The sequence below is a fragment of the Mirounga angustirostris genome, unplaced genomic scaffold, assembly GCF_029215605.1.
Source record: "Mirounga angustirostris isolate CCGP_5_RB_7025 unplaced genomic scaffold, mMirAng1.0.hap1 SCAF_5, whole genome shotgun sequence".
Lineage (NCBI taxonomy): Eukaryota > Metazoa > Chordata > Mammalia > Carnivora > Phocidae > Mirounga > Mirounga angustirostris.
In genome coordinates, this window is record NW_026991713.1 from 4,696,134 (window position 1) to 4,719,881 (window position 23,748).

Consider the following 23,748-nt stretch of genomic DNA (forward strand, 5'->3'; position numbering starts at 1 on the left):
GACCCCTGTAGTGTGTGTCGGGGGGCAGCCTGCTCTCGGGCCTTCTAGCCAGGGGCTTCCATTCCAGCAGCTCCCTTCAGGGAACAGGGCCACCCGGCGGGCCAGGCAGGTGGTCCTGGGCCGGGGTCCTGGCTGGCTTCTGCGCTTCTGAGTCTGGTGCTCTCTCAGAAATGGCACTTCTTTCCCAGTTTTGTGGGTGTGACGCGGCTGCTTTAGCTGGTCCCACGGACAGCCCCAACTGCAGCGCGGGCGCGGCTTCCCAAGGCTGTCTGCCGTGAGGAAGCTTCCAGCACGCCCCCGCCCCCGCCCCCACCTGTGGTTGCCAGGGACTTGTGGCCGGCTTTTTTTTGGCTTACCCTCAAGATCACAGCCCCCAGTCCTCAGTCCACAATGCCATTTAGAGTGTATATTTCCTGCTAAATAGCATAAAATTACACCCTTTCAAGTTAATGCAACCACTTTGCAACACGGACTGCTGAGAGGGGGGTTTTAAATGTCAGCGCCGAGTAGCCGCTTGTGTTTTCTGGGGCTTTCCGATTAAGAACGGCCTCCCCTGGAAGGACCTCTGCATTGGTTAAGTGGCCCTGGGCAGCCTGCCTCGGCTGGCCCGCTCGGTCAGGGTCACCGGGACCCAGTACGGTTCCCCCCACGGCGCACTCAGTAAATGGGTTTGCTCGGAGGTGCATTGTGTGCAGCATCCCTGGGTCTGAGCTTCAGAAAACGTCTCCCTGCGGGGTTTGGAGAAGCTGGTTTCGGAAGAGCGTTCTTGTTGTAAAGACCCAGCATTAGTCTCCTGAGAGCCCCCTTGGGCGTAGCGCCCGTCTCCCTGGAGCTGTTCCGCCCTGGGGACCGACCACCTCCCAGACCCCAGGAGAGAGCAGGATGCCCAGGGCAGGGTCGGCAGGTGTGGGTGCCCCTGGGCAAAAACCTCACAACACAGCCAGTCCTGGGGGGAGAGCTAAACAGGCCTCCGCACCGCTGTGGGCTGCTCAGGAGTTCTGCCCATTTAGGGAAGCGGCCAGCCAGCAATCCATCATGTCAGAAGAGATGAGAACCACCTACAGCCTCTTGTCTGCCCCAGAGGGCTCTGCCATGGCTCACAGTCCATACCTTACCACCTGGCCTCAGGTCCGACCTCCACACAAGAGCCCGCTTCCTTCCTGGCTATACCATCCAAGAGCCTACAAAGACCGATGGCTCCCCATCACCCACAGGGGATGGCCAAGCTCCTGGATGTGGCATTCAGGGCCCTGCCTGACCTTCTACTCCTCCTTCACTACCCACCTTTGGCTTTGTGGTCCAGTCCCCCATGCTTAGAGCCCCTTGATGCCCCTGTTTCTGGTGCCCTCGCCCCTCCTACCACCCACCTGTCCCTCCTAATTACCATGCACTTACCTGGCTGCCCACTTGAATATTCTGGTCCATCCTTCAAGGCCCAGCTCAGACACCACCTCCTCCAGGAAGGCTTCCCACTTCCTCTCTGTACAGAGCCCTCTCTGCCTCCTTTTATGCTTATTTTTTAATTACAGATACACGAAGGGAACTTTGATAAATCTCCGTATGTTTTCTGCCCAAATGAATAAACAGGCATTTTGTCACATTTGCTCTGATCGTTTTGTGAAGAGGTAAAACAGGCAGAAGGAGGTGTCCTCCACGCCCCCTCCCTCCATCCCTCCCCTCCCTTCCCTTCCCCTCCCCGAGGGCAACCACAATCATAAATCGGTTTTGCGTTTTTATTATACATCCGCAAACCACAGTCGGGCAGTGCTTGCTAGACGTGAACGGTGTCCGGTGTCGAGCAGCACTTGGGGGTGTTGCCCGGGGCGTGTCCCCACGCTCAGTGGTGACATGTGTTCATCTGGCTTATCACTCTGGCTGCTGGGAGCCGGAATGTTCTCTCCATCGTAAAGACATTATAGCTGACCCATCCCCTGCCGATGCACAGTTCGTTTTCCCCGAGGCAGGTGCTGTCCTGCAGCCACTCCCGTCTGTGTCCCCGGCACGCGTGGCCCTGGGGTATGTGTCCGGAAGGGGACCTGCAGACCTGGGCATGAGTGTCTTCGCTTCATCGGGCAACCCCCTGGCCTCTCCCTCTCTTCCTTCTTGCCTCGGTTGGTCCTTGACGCAGATTTGTGAATGGAGGAGCCCTTGGAATGATTCACGCCTCCTCTGCTCCTCTCGGGTCCTTTGAGCAGGGAGGGCGGTTCCCGCTTCCCCTGCTTCAGACAGGAGGTGAGAGGGACACTCGTCAGGACCCAGGCCAGCAAGGGAATGATATTTGCATGCAGGTTGGCTGGCCCTGACTGGGGACCATGGCTCTGGGTGGGTGCCCGGTCACAGGTGAAGACACAGACGACGTGGTCTGGGAGGAGCAGGGACTCCCTGGACGGGACAGCAAAAACAGGTGTGCATTTCCCTGGGTTTCACCCGAACCCCCAGTGGCCCCCGATGGTCCCGCGTGGACGAGCTTGGGGTCAGCGGGAGCCGGCGTGGGGGCACCCGGCTGGGTGGGTGGTCGTGGCCGGGCCAAGCGGGAGCTCGCTGGCCGCACGCGGAGCTACCTGAGTCCTTCCCCGCAGCAGTAAAGGCGGCAGGCGGATGTCATCGGTGAGTAATAAACTGGTTTCACACAACAGCAAAAGTGGTGCTTCTGTTGTATTAATATTTATTGGCACTTCCCGACGTTGGCGTTTCCTTGTTATGTTTGCCCCACTTCGCGGCCATTCTCTGAAGATGGGACGAAAATCACAACCGGAGAAGCCACACAACCACATGGCTCGCGTGGAGGGACAGGAGGCCAGGCCACCTTCCCGGGGGCTGTTGGGTGGCTCTGGAGGCCCAGGGCGGCTGCCCCACTTTGTCACCCAGCTGGGGGCAGGTGGAGCCACGTGGGGGGCAGGAAGCAGGAGGCCCAGCTCCGGTGAGCTCAGCACTTTCCCAGCTGCTGGAGAGGCCTGAGAAACAGGAACGTGCCCTTCCCTGCTGTCCTCAAAGCTGTGCTCGGGCACTCCGGACCAGCAGAGAGGGTCTCAGACCTGTGTCCCCTCCTGGACAGCGCCCTCCCAGACGAGGTGAGTGAAGGTCACAGGGGACGTGCCCGGATACAGGCAGGAGGGCTCCGGGGCAGCTCCCATCTTCTGGGTCCGCAGTGCTGGCCAGAGCCCCGCCACCACGGGGCGCAGGGCTATGGAGGGGGCCCCATCCGGACCCCGGCTCTGCCGTTCACTGACCCAGGTGCCCAGTGAACCACAGCCCCACTGTGCCCGTTCCCCCCTTCGGAACACATAGGGTCAAATAAGGAGAGGGACAGTCACGCACTTTAGAAACACTTGTCTCTCGGTGATGTAGCCTCCTTCTGAGAGGCCACCGTTCCTGTGATGAATTCCAAGGTCATTAAGGGTCAGCCTGTGACCTGGCCTTGTCTCGGTCCCCTTTACAGGGTCACTTTCTGTTCTGGTCACTGACCACACCATGGGCACCCAACCCCGCCACCCGGCCAGTACTCATGCTGGCTGTCCGTCCTCCTCCCTGCCATCCTGTCCCTAAAGCGGCCTGGGGGAGGGGCTCACTGTGACCCCGTGCCCACGCCTCCTTGCACCATTCCTGCGTCAAGGGAGAGGAAAGAGGAGGGGTCTGGACACTGAGTTCCACTGACTTGCCGCCTGTCCTGGGGGTTGTGGCGTGCATGGGGGAGGCAGACGGCCACCGAGGCCCTGCGAGCTGGCGGCACTGAATTCTCCATCAGTTCTGGTGCTTTTGTGCTGCTGGCCGTGGCTGCCGGTCTCCCTCCCGGCTGTCCGCGGGCCAGGCCCCTGCTGGGGGGCCGTGAGGAAAGCACAGGTGGACACTTGTCCATGGACGGTGCCCGGATGTGGTAGAAGGTGTGACAGTCACTCTTCCCATCGTTGAGCGTTCGGGGCTGACCTGCGGGGTCAGGTGGGCTGGAGCCGGGCAGGACAGGGCCTGGCTCGAGGTGCTGCAAGGGAGATGCCCTCCCATCCTGGAGGTGGGCCAGCCCCCACCGCTGGGTTTCTGTCTGCTTCGGGAACACATTGACATGGCCTGGATGGGGCCACCTCAGAAACCCCCTTGGTCCCACTGAGAGGGCAGCTCTGTGAGGTCTGGAGTCGTTCTGGGCGCAGGAACCAGAACCAAGGCCCGGAGGTCGGGGAGCAGGTTTGCACGTGTGTGGAGAGCGGGTTCAGGTCTGCCGCCCGTGTTTGCAGGTGTGAAGGAAGAGCCCTCTGTCCCTCGGCAGCTTCCTGAGCACCGCGGGAAGGGTCCCCGGGTTGGACGCTGGAGGCCTGAGACCCTCCTTGTTTGATGACAGACATCACACACCTTCACCAGGCTCCTGCTCGGGCCAGGACCTGGGCTGGCGACTCCGGGAGCTGCAGTCCCGCAGGGGAGCAGAGAGGTGCAAGCCGGTTCTGATCCATCAGGTCAGGGGCTGGGATGGGAGCAGCCGTTGTGAGGCCGGGCCCGCCACCCAGTTCCTGGGGCCAAGCAGCTTGCCGGCCAGCTACCCAGTGGGTGCTCCAGGACGTTTGCTGAACGACCGAGGGAGTCAAGGGGGTCCCGGTGGGGGTGGGGCGTCCGGTGCTGCCCAGCGGTCCAGGGAGGCCACCAGGGGGGTCTTGGCCACAGTCGCGGGACCCGCCACAAGGCAGGTTGAAAGCACCTCCACCCAGTAGGGGTGTGGCCCCGTGGCTCACCCCAGCCTGGGGTTCGGGGGAGCCCAGCAGGCAGACCTGCTCCGCTGTCTGTCCTCTGACACAGAAGGAAACACCGCTGACGGGAGCGCAGGCTGGAAGCCCGAGTCACAGTAGTGCTGGTTTTCTTTACTACTTACTCGCCCGGCTGGGCCCCCGGGTGTTCTACTCTGATGGAGGGTGGAGCCAAGTACGCACATCCCATCTCAGAGTCAGGGGATGCGGATGAGGCTTCCCCAGGTTTGCCCAACAAGAAACGGGCCATGCTAGGATTGGTACCCGGACAGGCTGATGCCACAAGTCCTGTCCCTCCCTAATTCTGGGCAGGCTGGAGGGGATGGACCCTCCCCTGCCCCACCACCCAGTGCTCAGCATGCGGACCCCACGGCACCCACTCCCTCTGCCGCTCGCGTGCCCCGTGCAGCGGGATCTCTTCCTGTTGCAGATGAGGAGACTGGGCACAGAGAGCCAGGGGACCCCATGCTGCTGGTGTCAGAGCCGGTCTGTCCCCAGCACATGGACGGGCAGTGACACCTGACACCTGAGCTTCTCCGAGGCTGCCCCAGGGACTCCGCCGATGCAGGAAAAATTTGAAGTTATCTTTGACTTTTATGACCCTTTTTCTTCCTATTAAGATGCTTAAAGCTGTAAGCGTAGTCATAAGGAGCTCATTTATCTTGACGAAAGTGTGGCTATAAACTACGTGGTCCTCGTGAAGGAGCCACCAAGATGATTGTCTCTGCTGGTATCAGTAAATTCTGACACGGAGCAGGAAGGTCAGCCCCTGCCAAATAAAATGCCTTTTCAGCTTGTTAATTAAAGCTTTATAAGGACGTGGACGCACACACTCTGGGGCAGGCCTCAGAGAGAAGCAAGTAGCTGGGGCTTGGAGGGGCCCCCCCGAAGCCTGCCTCGCGCAGATGGGGAGTGAGCGGTGGTGGCAGGTGACTTGGGTGTCCTGGGACGAAACCCACCGTCCCCGGAAGCGGGAGGTGGGGGACCCGGCTTGGCAGCCCCATTGGCAGCAGACTCCTCCTAAAAGCCCGGGACTTCGGGCTTTGACCCGGGAGCCATCCCGTCTTCGGGGCTCCTCCCGATGCCCTGGCACAGAGGGACCCCGACACACTGTAGCACAGTCAGGCGCCCCTGACTGTTGGGGTATTCTCGCTGATGGAGTAAGCAGGTGAATGCTGTTTGTTCTGTGGGCGGCCTGCAGGCGTCCGGTCACTGCCCTGTGGCACATTGTGTCTCTTTCTTGGTAACTGAGTGTGGAGAATGAGGTCAGCGAAGCTCCCCCTGTCCTTCCCTCCCCACCCCCACCCGCCCCGACCTCAGGGTCTCTGCCTCCAGCAGCTTCCATCCACCTGAGTCTCTCTGGGTCCCCGCCCTTCCCCTCCTGGACAGTAAATTCCTAAGGCACATGGACGGAAGTCCGACAACGCATGAGAGAGAGCCAAGTGCCGACCAGGAAGAAGGCTTCGAGCCCACAAGGCACATGGACAGAGAATCAGGAAAGTGCCCGGAACAGAGACACATGCACCAAAGTGGACACCCAGAGAAACGAATGGCTGGTGCATAGGAACACCCCCAAAGTAGACACACATGGCAGCCCTCACACCTGTATGCTGATGGGCTCAAAGACGCATGAAGACTGGACGCACACTCAGGGGGTGCACACCCCTCATCTCGAAGGGCTGCCCAGCCCCTCCCCACAGGCTGGCGGCATCCGGAGGGCTTGTATGGAGGCATCTAAGCCAGCAGGGAATTCCCAGGGAAAGTCGGTTGACGCCTGTTCTCTGGCTCCCATAGGTGTTGGGCATGTATTTCTGCGGCCCTAGGATCTTCTGGCCGGCCCCCATCTACGCAGGAATCCCTGCAGTCCGGGGACCACACAGCTTCACTCATTGGTGACATCAAGCACCTGTGTGGGTCTCTGATGCAGAACCTGCGAAGGGACAGGCTGGCTTCCTCTCAGCCCGTGGTCTCCAGGTTGGCAGAATCCCCTGGAAGCTTGTTAATCAGATGGGGCTCCGTGCCTGCCCCCACCTGTCCCCGCCTGGGCCGGCGCAGGGATCCAATGGTGTTGCTGATTGCCTGCAGGCCTGGGCTGGGGAGGGCAGAACCTTGTACACTCATTCCCTTGCAGAAGGTGGGGCAGAATCTTTTAAAATGTGGGCATCGGGCGTGCTTGGGATGTTCTTCTAGCACCGCTTACCGAACCGTGCTGACGAGAGATGGAAGATGGTGAGATGGATCGAGAACCTTCCTCACAAATGGACCACGTCTGTCTTTAATGCTCTCTGCTTTGCACGTAAAGCTCTGTTCTGACAATTGTCCACAGTGGATTTCCAGTTAAATGTGGGGGATTTGGCTCTGCGCAGAGAGGCACGCAGCTGTCTTAAGGATGTGAACCTACGCGGGGCAGGTGGCAAATTCAAGAGGCGGGAGGAGCCGTCCCACAATCAGGAGTAGCAGCTCTGTGGTTCGTGGACCCTCCGCCGTGTCCTCCGGGGACGGACGAAACCAGCACCAGAATCAAGATGGTGAACACATCCTTCCCCCTTCAAAGTGCCCGGTGTCTTTCATCATCCCTTCCTCCCATCCCCTCATCTCCACATAACCTCTGACCTGTTTCCTGGTCCTGGAGATGAGTTTACTGTTTCTGGAATTTTATAGAAATGGCATCATACAGTATGTCCTCCTCTTTTTTAAATTTATTTTTATTTTTGGTGCCTGGCTCCTTTCATTCAGCCATACCGTTCCGAGGTGCCTCCCTGTGGTTGTGTGTATCAGCTGCCCCTTCCTTTTGATCGCTGAGCGATAGTCCTCTGGGTGCAGAGAGCACTGGCCATTCGGCCGTGGGCCTGTTCCCGAGCCGGGCCGCTGTGGGCAGAGCTGCGGCCGGCATTCCCGGGCGAGTCGGGACAGCAGAGCACCCACAGACCTTCACTGCTCGCCGTTCTGGAGGCTGCGAGGCCCAGATCACTGCGCCGCTGTGCACGGACGAGGGCCCTCTCCGGCTGGGGGACTTCTCGCTGCGTCCTCACATGGGGTCAGGGCTCCCATCGGGTCAGGGCTCGTGGTCCCTCTGGAGCCTTTCTTTACAAGATACTAATACCATTCCATTCATAAGACTCCACACTCCTAACTTGTGCACCTCCTAACACCCCCACGTCGAGAGCCTGGATTCCAACATGTGATTTTTTTTTTTTTTAAGACTTTATTTATTCATTTGAGACACAGAGATACAGAGAGAGAGAGAGAGCATGAGCAGAGGGAGAGGCGGAGGGAGAGGGAGAAGCAGACTTCTCGCTGAGCCGGGAGCCCGATGTGGGGCTATCTATCCCAGGACCCTGGGATCATGACCTGAGCGGAAGGCAGACGCTTAACAACTGAGCCACCCAGGCACCCCCAACATGTGATTTTAGGGAGACACAAGGAGAGCACAGCAGGTACCTTCTTATTCTTGCTCCATCCTCCTGCTGCGAGAGAGAGAGAGAGAGAGAGAGAGAGAGAGAGGGAGAGAGAGGGAGAGAGAGGGAGAGAGAGAGAGGAAACACGCCCCCATGACCCATCACCTGTCAGGGCTCCTTGTCCACACCCCGTCACCCTGGGCCTTAGAGTTTCAACACAGGAATTGGGGTAGGGGGACATAAGCATTCAGTCCATAGCACTAAATCTATGTTGAACTTCAAGAGAAAGGGCCAAGCTGTTTTGCAGTGTTCTTGTCCCATTTTATGTTCCCAGGAGCAGTGGATGAGCTGCCCTATAGGATCACCAGCTCCTGATTTGGTCCATCTTTTCAAATGCAGCCATCCAGTTGGCGGGTGGCCCGGTAGCTCATTGTGGTTTTAATTTGCATTTCCCTAACAACTAATGCTGCTTAGCATCTTTTCATGTGCTTATTTGCCATTTGCCTATCTTCTTTAGTGAAGTATCTGTTCAAATCTTGTGTTCCTTTATTTAATTGGATTGTTCTCTGATGATTGTGGTGTTGTTGTTTTTTTTAATTTATTCATTTGAGCGAGGGAGGGAGGGAGCACAAGCTTGTGGGGGGGGGGGTGCAGAGAGAGAGGGAGAAACAGGCTCCTGCTGAGCAGAGAACCAGATGCGGGACTCTAACCCAGGATCCTGGGACCATGACCTGAGCCTAAGGCAGACACTTAACCAACTGAGCCACCCAGGCGCCCCTCTGATGATGGCATTTTGAGAGTTCTTCTATATAGTCCAGATGCCAGTCTTTTATCAGAGAGGTGACTTGCAAGTGTGTGTTCTCAGTCTGGGGCTTTTCACTCTGTTCACACTTAAGCTTCAGGAGCTTTTAAATTCTTTTGTAGTCCAGTATGTTAAACTGTTCTTCTATGGATCAGGTTTTGGTGTTATATCTAAGGCTCTTTGCCTAACCAAGGGTCCCACAGATTTTTCTCCTGTGGTTTTTTCCTAGTTTTCTAGTTTTAGGCTTTACCTTTAGGTCTTGGATTCATTTTGTTGTTTATAAAAATAATTGTGCAAAGTATGGATTAATGTTGATTTTTGTTGGCTTTTAGTAGATGGGTATCAATATAAAAAAACCTTACTTGTAAAAAAGGAAGCCGAGGACTGTCTTCTGGACGATGCCATCCTGTTTCTTTCTCTGGTATCCAAAATGTCTTGCGTGATGAAAACATACTTTTGTGGTTGTGAACTCCTGATGGAGAAAGGGAAGAGCCGAGTTTGCTGTCCCCCTGCTCCGCCAGGTGGTGAGAGCCGCGCACCTGCTGGGCGGCCCCGGTGACCTCAGCGCGGTGTCCCCGGTCCCGGCTCAGTGCCCCCTCCTGTCTTTCAGGCTTTGGGAGCCATCACTGCAGTGCCTGTCACGGGTCCTCAGGTCAGCTCCTTGCAGAGGTTGGCCGGGCAAGGAGTGGCGGTGCTACCTCAGGTAAGCAGCTCGTGGTGGGCCCCGGGGGGTCTGTCTGTTCATCCCCAGCCCCTCAAGCACTGAGGTTTTAGGCCGGCACTGCGCTGGGCAAGGACCCGCTTGGGCATGCCCCTTCCCCCTCCTGCCTCGTCTGCCTGTCGGGAGGAGGCAGACCTCCGACAAGACCCAGTTTTTATGATGAGGAATTGCAAAATCATTTTAGTGGGTCTGGACCAGGGTTTTTTTTTTAAGATTTTATTTATTTGACAGAGAGAGAGATAGCGAGAGCAGGAACACAGCAGGGGGAGTGGGAGAGGGAGAAGCAGGCTTCCCGCCGAGCAGGGAGCCCGACGCGGGGCTCGATCCCAGGACGCCGGGATCATGACCTGAGCCGAAGGCAGACGCTTAACGACTGAGCCACCCAGGCGCCCCCCCCTTTTTTTTCTTTAATGCAATAAGCGAAGCTAAACTAGAGTAGGACAGAAAATATCAAGATGCACCTTAAATGTGGTTTCTTGAATAGCTTGTTTCTGGACTGGGTCATGAGGTAATAAAGATTTTAAACCATGGGTCAAGACAGTGCGAGAAACTCTGCATAAGACGATTCATTCGGGGAGGCAGCAAGATGCTAAGCCAGGCGCCCTGGCTTCGGTCCACAGCATCCTTGACTGGGCTCTGCACTTCGGACAGCTCACCTGGCCTCTTAACCTGACCAAGGCTTCCCTCCTGCAGAGGGGCTGATGCAGGTGTGTGCTTGGTGGCCGCGAGGCCGGATCCAATGGCACAGCGCCTTTTTGGCCATGCCTGCTAGTGGTTAACCAGTGCTCAGCCTCGAGCAAGTCTTGTGCATGCCCTGGTGGCTCGGGGGGAGGACAGTGCCCGAAGGATGCCCCTCGCTCGAGGATGATGAAGGGTAGCTCTTGTCCTGGTGACAACCTTTCCTGAGCGCCCACCTGTGCTGAATCCCAACAGGCCCGGAGAAAGGAGAGTGTAGAGGATGGGGTAGGCCAGGAGCCCCTGCGGCCCTCCCGGTCCCTGCCCCAGCGACAGCGCTCCGTAGGCCCCTGTGGGAGGAGGCCCGGCCTGGGTCTCGTCTCCAAGTGGCACCGGCTGAAAGTCATGAGCTCTGGGGTCCCCCGAATAGGTTTTTTCTGGGTTGGAGGCCCCCATGCTCAGAGCCCAGCCCCTGCGGTCTGGGCACGGCTCCCCCACATGCAGAGCTGGGCTTACATGGTATTGCCCGGCCAGTGTGAACCAGAGTGACCGGGGGCAGCAGGGGGGGATGCTGCCGACAGCACAAAACGGCTTCCCTTGACCTCGTAGCGGGGGATCCTCATTAACCACCACTCGCCCCATCTGCCCCCACCCGTCCTCCGCAGAGGCAGAGCGCAGCAGTCCCCAAGCTGGTGGCCATCTGAGGTTCCCACGTTCAGTATTGGTGTTGGTGTCAGGCTCTGATCCTGACCCCACGTGCCAAGATCATACGACTTGGCGGGTCCCCTGATGGGGGGAGGCCCTCGTGGTGGAGGGCCCACTTGGCGGGGCCCAGGGAAGGACACTAGAATCACTAGAATTGAGGCCTGCTCCGCGGCGGACGCTGGGGAGGAGAAGACAGACATGATACCAGCTTGACTGAGGGGCACGCGGCACTGAGGTGACCTGCGCGAGGTCACAGAGCCCCGTGGGAGCCACCCGGAGCCCCTCCCTCCACGAGGGTCACTGACCATGGTGGGGGTGCTGGGTACCGAAGCAGGCTTCTGGAAGTCCTGAGTGCGAGTTCCGCTCCCCCAGCAGTGACGTCTGGGGCGTCGTTTTTCTCCTGGGCTAAGTCCCTTCCTCTCCAGACCTCGATTTGCTCATCTGTAGAATAGGCCAAATACCTACTTCACAATGCAGTCACAGTGGGGCTCAAATAAGGTAAGAGAGGGTGCATCCTCTCCTGCCTCCTGGTCCCTAAGAAGGTGGCGCTAGCGCAGGTCTCACGGGGTTGGCGTGAGGCCCATTTCTGGTTGCAGGAATGCTGGGATGTAGCTGCCAGCTGACAGTTGGGATGCACGCGTCACTTTGTGCATTCTCCCCACCCCCAGCGCACAGATGAGGGGCGTGCCCGAGACCGCACGGGCCCCGGAGGGGCAGGATGGGCCGCAGACGAGCCGTCCGGAGCCCTGGCCAGAACCACGTCCTAGCCACCTGCACCTGCCTTAACTCCCTGTGTGTGGGCCTCTCAGAGGGTGACCTGTGGCATCTCCTGCCTACGGCATGATGGCTTTCACAGGGAGCGCAGCGGCAGCCCCCTCCAGGTCAGGAAGCCGACTGAGCGGGGCCAGGAGCCCCCACGGCCCTCCCGGTCCCTGCCCCAGCGACAGCGCTCTGCGGACTTCTGACGTCAGAGGGACCTGATTGGTCCACGTGCCGCTTTCCCACCCCTCCTTCCCTGTTCTTCACCGTCTTATCTGAGTTCGGCTGGAAGGGGCTCGGGCCCGGAGTTGAGCCCCAGGGCCTCTCCACTGCTGTCCCCTCACGTCTAACATGGGAGGTCTCAGAGCCCGGCCACGTCAGTGCTCCAGTCCCCGCTGTGTTCAGGGCCGCCCCATCCACCTGCTCGGGCATCTGTCTGACCATGCACCTGTCCCTCCCTCCCCAGGTTAGGCCAAAGACTCTGATTCCAGACAGCCTCCCCGTCGCCCCGGGCCGGGACCGGCCACCCAAGCAGCCCCCAACCTTCCAGAAGGCCACCGTGGTCAGTATCAAGAACCCCAGCCCAGCCCTCCCCACCGCCAACAACACCGTGAGCCATGTGCCAGCTCCCGGCAGCCAGCCCCAGGCCCTCGCTGAGCCCGCCGCCATCGCCTCTCCCCTGAGCAGTGCCGGGGTGGCCTACGCCATCCTCACCACCGCCCCCAGCAATGCCGCCGCCGTGGCCCCCAGCACTGCCGTGCCTGTGGTCAGCAACAGCATCAAGGTCCAGCCCCTCCTCATCAGCGCCGACAAGAAGGTGGGTGTGTGCCCGCTCACGCTGGAGGCGGTTGCCCGAGCAGAGCGAGTGAGCGGTTGGCGGGAGGACCCAGGAGCCCCTCGAATGAATGGGGTGCGAAGCGAGGCGTGAATGAGCGGTCACGAGAGTGCGTCCGCGCTGGAGGGGATGGGCTGCGGAGGAATGACCCCGCAAGCGAGCGACCCCACGGGAGGAGGGCTGGCGGTATGAGCGGGAGGGGAAGTGAATGGATCAGCGCGCGAAGGACGCGGTGCGGATGGATGGGTGCACGATTGAGCGAACACGTGGCTGGATGGATTGATAGCGGTGGAAAAAGAATGAGTGGTCAATGGGTGAATTACTTCCCTCTTTGGAATCATGAATTAACCAGTAAGATGTGTGGCTGGATGAATTCCCAGAAGAGGCCCGTCCTGGTGGTCGATCTCTGGCTGGTATAGTTGAGTGGTTGAGGACTTTGGGGGATGCCCGGTGCCGGAATGGAAAATCTGTGATTTCTTGCCGAGATTTAAAACTGAAACTGAGGTCCTCTCTCTGTCCCCCTCCGAGCTCCTTGGGGATTGGGAGGTTTGAGGCCTTTGGGGCTGCAGGGCTGCGTGAAAGGTACCGCTTCACCTCTTCAGCCTCCTTTCCTCTGTGCCCAGTTTGGGACCTGCCAGGCTGCCCCGCTCTTGTACTTTTTTTTTTTTTTTTTTTTTGAGAGAGAGAGAGAATGAGAGACAGAGAGCACGAGAGGGAAGAGGGCAGAGGGAGAAGGAGACCCCCTGCTGAGCAGGGAGCCCGACGCGGGACTCGATCCCGGGACTCCAGGATCATGACCTGAGCCGAAGGCAGTCGCTCAACCAACTGAGCCACCCAGGCGCCCTGCCCCGCTCTTATCTGGGGCCAGCGTCCCTCCTAATTTCCAGCCTGAAAACTGGTGCTCCACTTTCGTGCACCTGGATTTTACTGCACATAGCATATGTCTGGGAGCGTTATGCTTCTGGGCCCTCCCGCCTGTGGACGGGAGCCCCGGGGATGCTCAGTCATCACAGGATGTGGTCGGATGGGGAGACGTGTTCCTCAGGACCACACCCGGTCCCCAGGCGGTGCTTCCCAGGTGTTTGTGGGATGCCTTTGTGGGATGTGTGTACCCTTTTCACTGCAAGCTCACCAGCATTCAGTACTGTCATTTTAAACACTTTTTGCTCATTTAATCGGTGCAAACAGATGCTCGCTGTTGAAAGTTGAATTCCTTTGGTTATTATGAAGCTTGAATATTTCCCCCATACTTTTCAAGAATTCTGTCTCCTTCTGTGTGACTCGTTTGAGAATGTTTTTTGCCCTGTTTTCTACTGGGTATCTTAATGTTTTTCTTCCCATGAATATAAAGAGGGGCATTTTTTTTTTCATCCAGAGAATTCTGGGGTTTTAAAATTATGATACAAAGGAGAACAAAGAGCCCTCCCTTAAGCCAGCAGAAAAACAGATGCATTTTTTCTTCCTGTTTAGGAGCGTCAAATTCACAAGACAGTCACGTTCTTAGGGGGAAAAATACAAGTTCAGGTTATTCCTGGCTTGGTCGAGACCCTGGCTGACTGCTCCTGGTGAATTCCTTCCCCTGGATCTGTGAAAGATAATGATTCTTTCCCAGTATCCCATCCAAAAAATTAATAAAGTAGTTGAGCCACAGATGGAGGGGACTCCCACCCAGGGAGGGGCTGGGCTTCGTAAATTGCTTTCAGACTTCTCAGCCTCAGACCCTTCAATCAAACCAAATGGTAGCCGTGAACCCCGATGGCAGCTGGCTGAAGTAGGGCCACTCTGGGCCTTGCTGAGCAGGGTCCAGAACCCACCTTCCCCTTCTCCACCCCTACCCTGCCCCAGACCAGGTTTGAAAGCCTCGGACATAGTGTCCTGGGGGCCCAAGGGACAGGCTGGGGAGGGGACAGGCTGGGCAGTGCACTCAGAGAAACCCCTGATGAGCTCAGGTGGCAAATCTGAGCCCTCTTGACCTCAGTTTCCCTGCACTTGAGCTGGAGATAAAGAAACCAATGTCTTTTGAGTCTTTGCTTCCCGAATCTTCACCACCTCCCTGGAGGTAGGATGGCAAGGAAGCTGAGGCTCAGAGAGGCAAAGTGACCTCCCTGAGGCCACACAGCTGTGACGTGGTAGCACAGGATTGAACCCAGGCTCTTCTGGTTCCTAAACCAGGCTCGTACTCAGGCAGCCCTCACGGTGTAAGGGGCTGTCCGGAGGCACACACCCTGGGTGCAGGCGCCCCATGGACCAGAGAGCTGGGTGCAGTCTTCCTCGTTCCTCTGTAATCCCAACTTCCCAGGCCCCTCGCCGCTCTGGCCCCCCTGGCTCCCCTCCCCCTCCGCAGTTGCTACCCCTCACCCCCACCCCTCTGCCACACCTTCCAGGTCATCATCATCCAGCCTCAAGTGCAGACGCAGCCTGAGAGCACGGCAGAGTCACAGCCGCCCACGGAGGAACCATCTCAGGGAGCTCAGGCGACCAAAAAGAAGAAGGAGGACCGGCCCCTGAGCCAGGAGAACCCCGAGGTAGGGTGGCTGGACTCTGGGGGTCACCGTAGGAGGCGGGGAGCCGCCCTGTGCAGTGGGAGCTCCTGGTGGGGACTTGCCCGGGGGCCTCGTCCTGGTCTACTTTGCCCACGTGGTGGTGTGGGGCAGGGGTTAGCACGGATTCTAGAACCAGGGAGCCTGGCTTTGCATCTCGTGCAGCCAGTGCTCTAGCAGGGTGATGGGTAGAACCTTCCAGAAATTGCACATTAGTCCCATCCCCCATCATCCCCCTCATGGCGCCATCCTAATCCGTGGCTAACACAGAACCACCTGCTCTGTGGGGGCGTAAGAGGCCAGCAGCTAATGCAAAGTCACTCTTTGTTAACTTCTGGTCCCAGCAGGTGACCCCTCTTATGTTACTGCTTGTGTCCTCTGCCATCCCGGGCCACAGTCAACACTTGGGGCCTTTTCCCACACAGCTGCCAATTCTCATTCATCCTATAAGATTCACTTCAGACATCCTCTCCTCCCGGCAGCCTTCCCTGACTACCTCACCTCGGTGGGCAGAAGAGGCCCCTCAGGGCTCCTAGAGCTCCTTAGGATTCTTTTTATCAACATGCTGTCAGTATCGAAAGAAGTCAGTCTTTCATCCATTCATTATTCATCAGACATATCTTAGAGTTGGCTCTGTGCCGAGGGTCGGGACGCCGAGCTGGGGCAGATGGAGTCCTAGCCCTAGGGGACCTCACTGCTCTTGGCAAAACCACTAAGACTTCAACTTCGGCTAAAAAAATCTCAAGCGTCAGCAGAGAATTACAAATCCAGAGCTGTGGGAGGTGCAGGGAGAAGGAGAGAGCATGTTTGCACCCAGAAGGACTGGGGAAGGCTTGGCAGAGGAGGGGTGGGATCAGCAGGGCCTGGGGGAGCAGGTGGGACTTCAACAGAGGGGCAGAGGCAGGGGGGTGGGGTGGGATGGCGTGTGGTGCAGAGGGCGCTGCCTAGGCCGACGCATGGAAGGTGGGAAGGCACTTGGCAGGCCAGGAGAGTCGGCTGGTCTACTTGGATCGCAGGCATCATGGATGCCTGAGAAATTCTGAGCACAGGGTTAGAGGGACGCTGGAGCCTCATCCTGGAGGACCTGCATTGCATGCAGGCCGCCAAGGTGGAACTTTATTCCCTGGGCAGTGGGGAACCACAGAATATCTTTGAGCAGGAGAGTGACTTGATTATTGTCCTTTGAGGTGTCCAAAAAGCCTGCAGAGAGTCAGAGTCCACTACTCGCTGAGGCTGAGATGGAACCAAGTCTGGTCTGTAGCCCCGGGCCCTGTTTGTTTCAAGAGGCACTCAGTTCCATTCCTTGGTGCCGTGGGAGCACCTGCTGTATGCATGGTGAGCCCCGGGCCGGCTCGCAGCCTGAGGCTCCCACACGCACCCCTCTGTCCTCCCGTGGGGTTGCGTTGCACCCATTGCGTCCTCGCAGGTTTTCTGGGTGGATTCTCTGTGTTCTCTCGAAGTATATCAGAGCCAGTTATTGTGCGTTTATACAATTAGTATAATTACGTTTAACTACATAATTAGTGTAAATACGTGTAATGACTTAAATAGAACTTGTAATTACAACATGTCCTGGTGTAAAAATCCTTATTAAACTTTCTTTTTAAAGAGGTCTGGGAGCATTGTGTGGTGCAGACGCGGGGCTTTGTGGCGCCCTTTGGAACGTGTTCACGAAGAGCCCAGGTTAGGAGCACTTGAGGCCAGAGCGGCAGCTGCCCCAGAAACTTCATCAGATGAGCCCGTTGGAGCGCTGGGGTGGCTGGTGACAATCGGTGGCTCCCGGGGCTGCGTGAGCAAGCCCTGAGCGCCTGCAGCTGGCAGCTCAAGCTGCCCGTGGCGGGCCAGCCTGGTGGTGGAAAGGAACCTCCGGTTTACCAGCACCCCAGGACCACTCCAAGGCTCTGCCCGCTCTTCCCTGTTTGAAGGCTCGTGGCCTTCTTTAGGACAGAACTGTGGCCCTTTCTGTGCCACCCATTATCCTGGCCTCGGGCAGCATCTGACTGAGACTGGCCACGCTGAGACCAGCATGTGCCTTGCAGGGGGGTATCCAGAGCAAGGGTCCCAGCCCCATATGAGCGCTGACTGCAACCCCAGGCCCAGCCACCTCTCTGGGCAAGACTTGTGTGCACAGATGCTCCTTCCCTCCACGCCACCCCTGTTACCGTGGCCCCCATTCCTGCCCCATCCCTCCCTGCCCCTGGATGGGCTCCCCCCTCTGTATTCTCCCGGCAGCTAGAAGGATCTTTCTAAAATTCAGAAATAACCGAGTCGCCCCCCTTCTTGAAACCCATCAAGAGCGGCCCGGGCGGGCTTCTGATGTAGCGCTCCACTGCAAACGCACAAGAACAGCAGATAAAATGTAGGAACGTAACCGAACGAACGTGAGTTCGCTTCTTGGCGAGTCAGATACGCCACGCGGAGTGATCGCACAACGTAAACGTTATTTGCAGCAAATAAGGAGACCGCAGGGAATCGCTTCCAACGCTGTGACTCCCCAAGATGGGGTGAATGGGTACCTTTTGATTAGGGTTAGGATGAATATTTAGATGAGGAAGCCTTGTCATCCTTCGTAGAGGTGGGCATAAGGTCGCGCACGCGCGTTAGGGACACACACCTGTACCTACATTGTGTGTTATGTAAACGCAGGCGAGGTCCCTCCGTGAGCAGAGATTTTAGCACTGTAATGATTTTAGTTCTGTAGTGGAGTCCTGTTGCTCCATGGCCCATCTGTGCAAGCACAAGCCGGGTTTAGTTCAGATGGTCCGAGGGGTCTGGGCAGGGGCCATCCCCCGAGGGGTGGTTTCGGGTTTCATTTGCCTGAGTTAAGAGGTAAGTCTGAAAGAAGAGCTTCAGGAAGAATGTAAGACGGAGGCGGAGTTGGGGCGCCTGGGTGCTCAGTCAGTTAAGCGTCTGCCTTTGGCTCAGGTCATGATCCCAGGGTCCTGGGATCGAGCCCCGCATCGGGCTCCCTGCTCCGCGGGAAGCCTGCTTCTCCCTCTCCCACTCCCCCTGCTTGTGTTCCCTCTCTTGCTGAGTCTCTCTCTGTCAAATAAATAAAATCTTTAAAAAAAAAAAAGACGGAGGCGGAGTCAAAGTCAAGTGCTGGGGTCTAGCTGGCGACAGGAAGAGACCACAGAGATGCAGCTATGCATTGCTGTGTCCCAGAAACACAAGCAGTGAGCAGGACCGATGCCCAGGCCACCGGGCTCCAGAGACAGAGTCGAGTGAGGGTGACCAGGAAGGGCATGGCTCACACGTGGCCAGAGGTCCCAGAAGTTCTCCGAGAAAGAAAGGCGCCAATCTGAGCTTGGGGCCACAGCTGCCCCCAGGGTGAGGGGCAAGGCCAGGGTGATGGCAGTCCTGCCCAAAGGGAGGTGTGAGCAGGAGGCAGAGAAAATAAAAATGCAGAATGAAGAGAAAAAGGAGTTATACCCAAAATGACCCTGTGGACAGAATTCCGGAATCCATGCAGCAACCCCTAAGGATGGCAGTCAGAGTCAGCATCTGGAACTTGAGTTGATTCAAGAGGAAGTTAATTTTGTGGCATACTCTAGCAACGACTGACACATAAGTACGTTTAGGATATCAGGCAAGTTTTTTTCAGAAAGGAGTAACATCCACTTGAATTCAATAAGGAATAAGGAAGCAAAAAATATGAAAAATAAAGTAAGATCAGGTGAACATAATAATTGAAAATCTGGGAATGAAAAACATGGTAATTGGTTGAAATTTAAAAAGGTACTAGACAGAATGAACAGGCATTATTAGTGCTTTAGAATACACCACCACAGGGGCGCCTGGGTGGCTCATTAGGTTAAGCATCCAGCTCTTGATTACAGCTCAGGTCATGATCTGAGGGTCATGAGATCGAGTCCCACATCAGTCTGTGCGTTGGGCGTGGAGTCTGCTTAAGGTTTTCTCTTTCCCTCTTCCTCTGTTCTACCCATGCCACCAAAAAAAAAAAAAAAAAAAAGAATACACCCACGGATATAGCACAGAGATACAAAGAAGCAATAATTTATAATATATGTGGAATGAAGTCAGTTCACTGGGCAGATGCTTTTGAACTGCTTCCCACCATCCTCTGCACAGAGCTGGTCCAGGGACGTTCAGCTCCTTCAATGACCTTTAATAAAAGGAGGCATGGGGCATAACATCATTGCAAAGCCACCCTAAGGAAAAATAGGGAAAAGAGAAGAATTTTTTTACCAGAAGATAATATTCATTAGATTAAAAAAAAAATCAACACCTTACTATGAATTCAAAGAGAGAGAACAGTAAAATAGTCACCACCAAGGAATAAGTTACAAGGCTTAGGGGAGGAGATGGCTGAGTGGCCACCATACCAGAGAGAACAAAGCGTGAGCTGGAATCATTCCCAGAAATAAATCTGTAAGTGGATGAGCTCAGGGGGCCCTAGACACAGCCGAGGACAGGGGACACAGGCACAGAGGAGGCGGGAGCAAGCGAGCAAAGTACACACAATAAAAAAGGAAGAATGAGTTTTTAAATAGTCAAGAGTGATCCCGACAAAGACCAGCAAAGAGGACACAGCCGATGTGTAAGCTGAGGCTTCTGGAACGGATCCCAGAATTACGGAGCCAAGTAGAAGAGGTGATGCTTCGCATTGCCCGCGGTGATGTGGGTTTGACTCTACTGTGTAGGCAGTTGGGTCCCATTTCTTTTCCTCAAGTGAATGTGGGCTCAGGTTATCTCCTGTGGAAGAAGGGGTGGCAGGAAGGGGGAGCTTGGTCTCCACGTTGCTGGTATTTGCTCAGCCTAGTCTTTCCAGGTGGGGTCAGCGAGGCAGATGCCAGTACTGGGGGGGGCCCCGAGAGTCCCTGCCACCATGCAGTCAGCCCCGGGGCTCAGAAACAATGCTGAAGCCAGGTGACCCCAAACTGCAGCCTGGACAGCTATCGGCCGAATCTGCCGGGCCCCAGAATCCCCTCTGTGGGCACGTTAACCATTTTGTTAGTCTTGCATTCATGTGAGCACGCACCTTCCAGGATAGAATTAATGGGCCCCGCTTTTCATAGTGTGGTTGTACTTCCTGATTTTTTTAATATGATTCGAGAAATGTTTACTGAAACCAAAGGAGACTGTGTGCATGTTAATGGGCTGTGTCCCCGGTACTGGGCACCAGGGAAAATGAACGTGTGCACCAGGGGAGAAGGATCAATACTGACACATAACCCAGCACAGAAGCATCCAGAAGTCATCCAGGCAGAAGCGATCACGTCACTCTGCAGGGAAAACAGCCGGCTTCTGGCTTTTCCATGCAGGATTCAAGCCCAGAATACAGTAGAGCATTATCCACACCATCCTGAGGAAAGAAGGGAGGAGCCGAGGATTTTATGTCCAGCCCAGCTGGCCTTCAAACTGAAAGGCTGCACATAGGAGGGTTTAAATCTGCCCAAGAACTCTGGAAATGCGGCTCCGTGGGCCTGGCTCCCCGCCGCGTCGGCTGAGAACGTAGATACTAAGTTCTCCAACAACATCCAAAGGCTTCACCTCTAACTCCGCAGGGAGAGTGCGGGAGAAGGTGGGAGGCAGCGTGAGCTCTCGGCCAGTCTCCTCTGTAGTAGCTGAGGTTTTCAGTGACTCAAAGAAGATCACAGAAAGCTGACAGATTGAGGAGGAGAACTATTTTTAACAGCGTAGAAGTAAAAAAAAAAAAAAAAAAAGCAAAGAAACAGTGGGCAGTCACTATTTGAAATGGTGTAGAAAACCCAAGAGAATCAATTAAAAAATAAAACAAAACTACTGCAGACAGAATCTGGCACGGCAGGGTTAATATGAGTGCAAGCCATTGATAATCGTCACAGAAACGCAGAACATCCTGCTAGAAGCCTTACTGATACCCCTACTTACAGTAGCAACAAACAGATTAAATATTTAGGAATAGGGGCACTGGGGTGGCTCAGTCAGTTGAGCGTCCAGACTCTTGATTTCATCAGGTCATGATCTTGGGGTCAAGAGATCGAGCCCTGTGTCATATCCATGCTCAGCAGGGAGTCTGCTTGAGGTTCTCTCTCCCTCTGCCTCTCTCTCTAGAGGTATCTCTCTCTCTCTTTCTTTAAAAAAAAAAAAAAGAAAAGAAAAACCTAGCGGCACCCGGGTGGCTCAGCTGGTTGCACATCTGCCTTCAGCTCAGGTCATGACTCCTGGGATCGAGCCCCATGTCGGGCTCCCTGCTCCGCGGGAAGCCTGCTTCTCCCTCTCCCACTCCCCCGGGCTTATGTTCCCTCTCTCGCTGTGTCTCTCTGTGTCAAATAAATAAATAAAATCTTTTTAAAAAACTATAAAAAAAATTCAAAGAAAAATAAAAATCTAGGATAAGCACACTAACAGTCGATACCCACTGGAGGGGAAGTTTGAAACCCCTAAAGGCAGAAGAACAGAGAGGTGCACCATGGTTCTGGAAAGGAAACTTTTACATCCCAGTAAATAGACCTCAGTCTCCTTCATGGCTTCTAAGTTTCACGTGAAAACATAAGCAAGAAGAGCCAAGGAAACGCTGGAGGAACGGGATAGGAGGCACAGAAAGAGACCATGTAGACCCCTGATCATTCAGTATATGATTAAAGGGGCTCCTTAAACCAGTGAAAAGTGGAACGATGGAATTTTCAATAGGTGGGATTAGAACAAACGAGTAGAAGCCATACGAAATAAAAGGAATCCATCCTTCACACCATCTACACCAGGGTAAATTCCAAATGGACCCAAAATTTGAATGTGAACAGTGAGGGGCTCAGTCGGTGGTGCATGGGACTCCAGGTCTCAGAGTCGTGAGTCTGAGCCCCACGTTGGGCGGGGAGTCTACTTAAAAATAATAATAAGAAGAAAATAAATGTAAAGAGTGAAATTATAGGTACTACAATCGAACATAAGCAATTTGCTTTATAACTTGAGTCTGTAGCTAAGATTCAAAAACCCGAACAATGAAAAAGAAAACACTGGTAATTTCTACTACATACAAGTTTTTTTCGTTTAAATGGCCAAAAAAAGCATCATTCCCACCTCCTGAAGTGTGAGTGGTGCACAGCCACTTCCTCCCGACGAGGACAGTGTGGATGGCAGAAAGAGAAGGGTTTTGCCGTGGAGAAGGCTGAGCCTGGCGGCGCCCCAGCCAGGTGATCGAGGGCAGCGGCCGAGTGAGAAGTCGCGCTGATAACACGTACCCCGGATACAGGAAGGGCACCTCACCTCTGTAGTCTCCCGCCCCCAAGCCCATAACCCAGTCTAATCATGAGAAAACCATCAGACCAGTCCCAACTGAAGGGCGTCCTGCCTGACCAGCCCAAACTCCAAATAAATGGTCAAGGTCACCATCAACAAGGAAAGCCTGAGAATCTGGCACAGCCCAGAGGAGCTAAGGAGACACAGCAACTAGATGCAGTGTGGGATCCTGGATGGGGTCCTGGGACAGAGAACGGACAGTAGGTAAAAACGAGGGAAACCCGAAACAGAGAAGCCAGCCCCATCACGGCGGTGCTCAGCCAATGTTTACTGAATCAGCGAATGGGGAAGGCTGTGTTAACGCTTCTCTGTTTCCTTCCCTCAGAAAATCGCCTTCATGGTAGCTCTAGGCCTGGTCACAACGGAACACTTGGAAGGTAAGGACCTGCATGGTGGCAGGCTGGGGTGGTGGCCGTGGGGTGCTGGCTGGTGGGAGGGCCGCACACATGAGTGAACCGCCTTCTGGGAGGTCTGTCCCAAGTGCCAAGGCTTGTCAGCACAAAGACCAAGAAAGCCCCACTGCTCTCCCTGGCTCCATGGCTGTCTGCACAGACCCACTTTCTCGTTTCGGCAAAGGAATCGTGTGGGTCCCCTGCTCCCACGTTGCACGCAGCCCAGGGGAGTGGATGCTGGAGCCAGACTGCCCAGTCCTGCCACTTGCTAACCACTCAGGCTTGGGCCCTCCTGGTCATGTCCGAAGGTCTGCATTGGAGTCCTGGTCATGCTTCTTCGAGCTGGGTGACCTTGGGCAAGCTCCCTCCACTCTGAACCTCAGTCTCCTCTTCTGTAACACGAGGAAGACTGCACCTTGAAATTTTGCAGCGTTGTCATGAGGACTGGGATGAAAAAGCTTTCCTGATGCTGTCGTGACTGTTAGGATTTTTATAAATAGCCCTCCTTGTAAAAATTCTCTAACCCTGATACCCTAAATATTTATGTATTTGGACCCTGTCTTCCACAGAGGGTCTGGGGTGCCTTATGGGAAACACATGAATGATACTGCAAAGATTTAAAAGGAAAAATTGGGGGTCCAAAAGACAAGTTAGGAAAAAATGTCGAAACAGCTGTATTCAGAGAAACAGGTCCCAGGTTCCACCTGGCAGGCAAAACAGAAGGAAGGAAAGGCGGGGACCATTCCTATGGGGTGGTCACTGTTACTACGTGAAGCACACCACACTGGGGGCCCCAGAAGGGTTCGTGCTGGAGGCTTCATGTGGGCAGAGCCTACCTGAGCGGCAGGTGGATGGGTTCCTGTGGGAGCCCTGAGCCTCACCGTGCAGCTGGGCCGGGCCAGTGCCTGGCCGGCGGACATCCCACGAGACACGTCCCTGGGGTGGATCATGG

The 23,748-nt window shown here is 55.7% G+C and overlaps 1 protein-coding gene across 3 annotated transcripts in view; it reads left to right on the forward strand.

Annotated features, from left to right (window-relative positions):
* Positions 1 to 23,748, forward strand: part of PHF21B (PHD finger protein 21B) — a 90,943-nt gene that overhangs the window by 57,396 nt on the left and 9,799 nt on the right. For all 3 annotated transcript variants that reach the window (XM_064590496.1, XM_064590498.1, XM_064590497.1), the window contains exons 3-6: positions 9,538 to 9,630; positions 12,254 to 12,604; positions 15,007 to 15,147; positions 22,730 to 22,781. In XM_064590496.1, the coding sequence (XP_064446566.1) occupies positions 9,538 to 9,630; positions 12,254 to 12,604; positions 15,007 to 15,147; positions 22,730 to 22,781 (637 nt within the window). The remainder of the gene's footprint in view (positions 1 to 9,537; positions 9,631 to 12,253; positions 12,605 to 15,006; positions 15,148 to 22,729; positions 22,782 to 23,748) is intronic.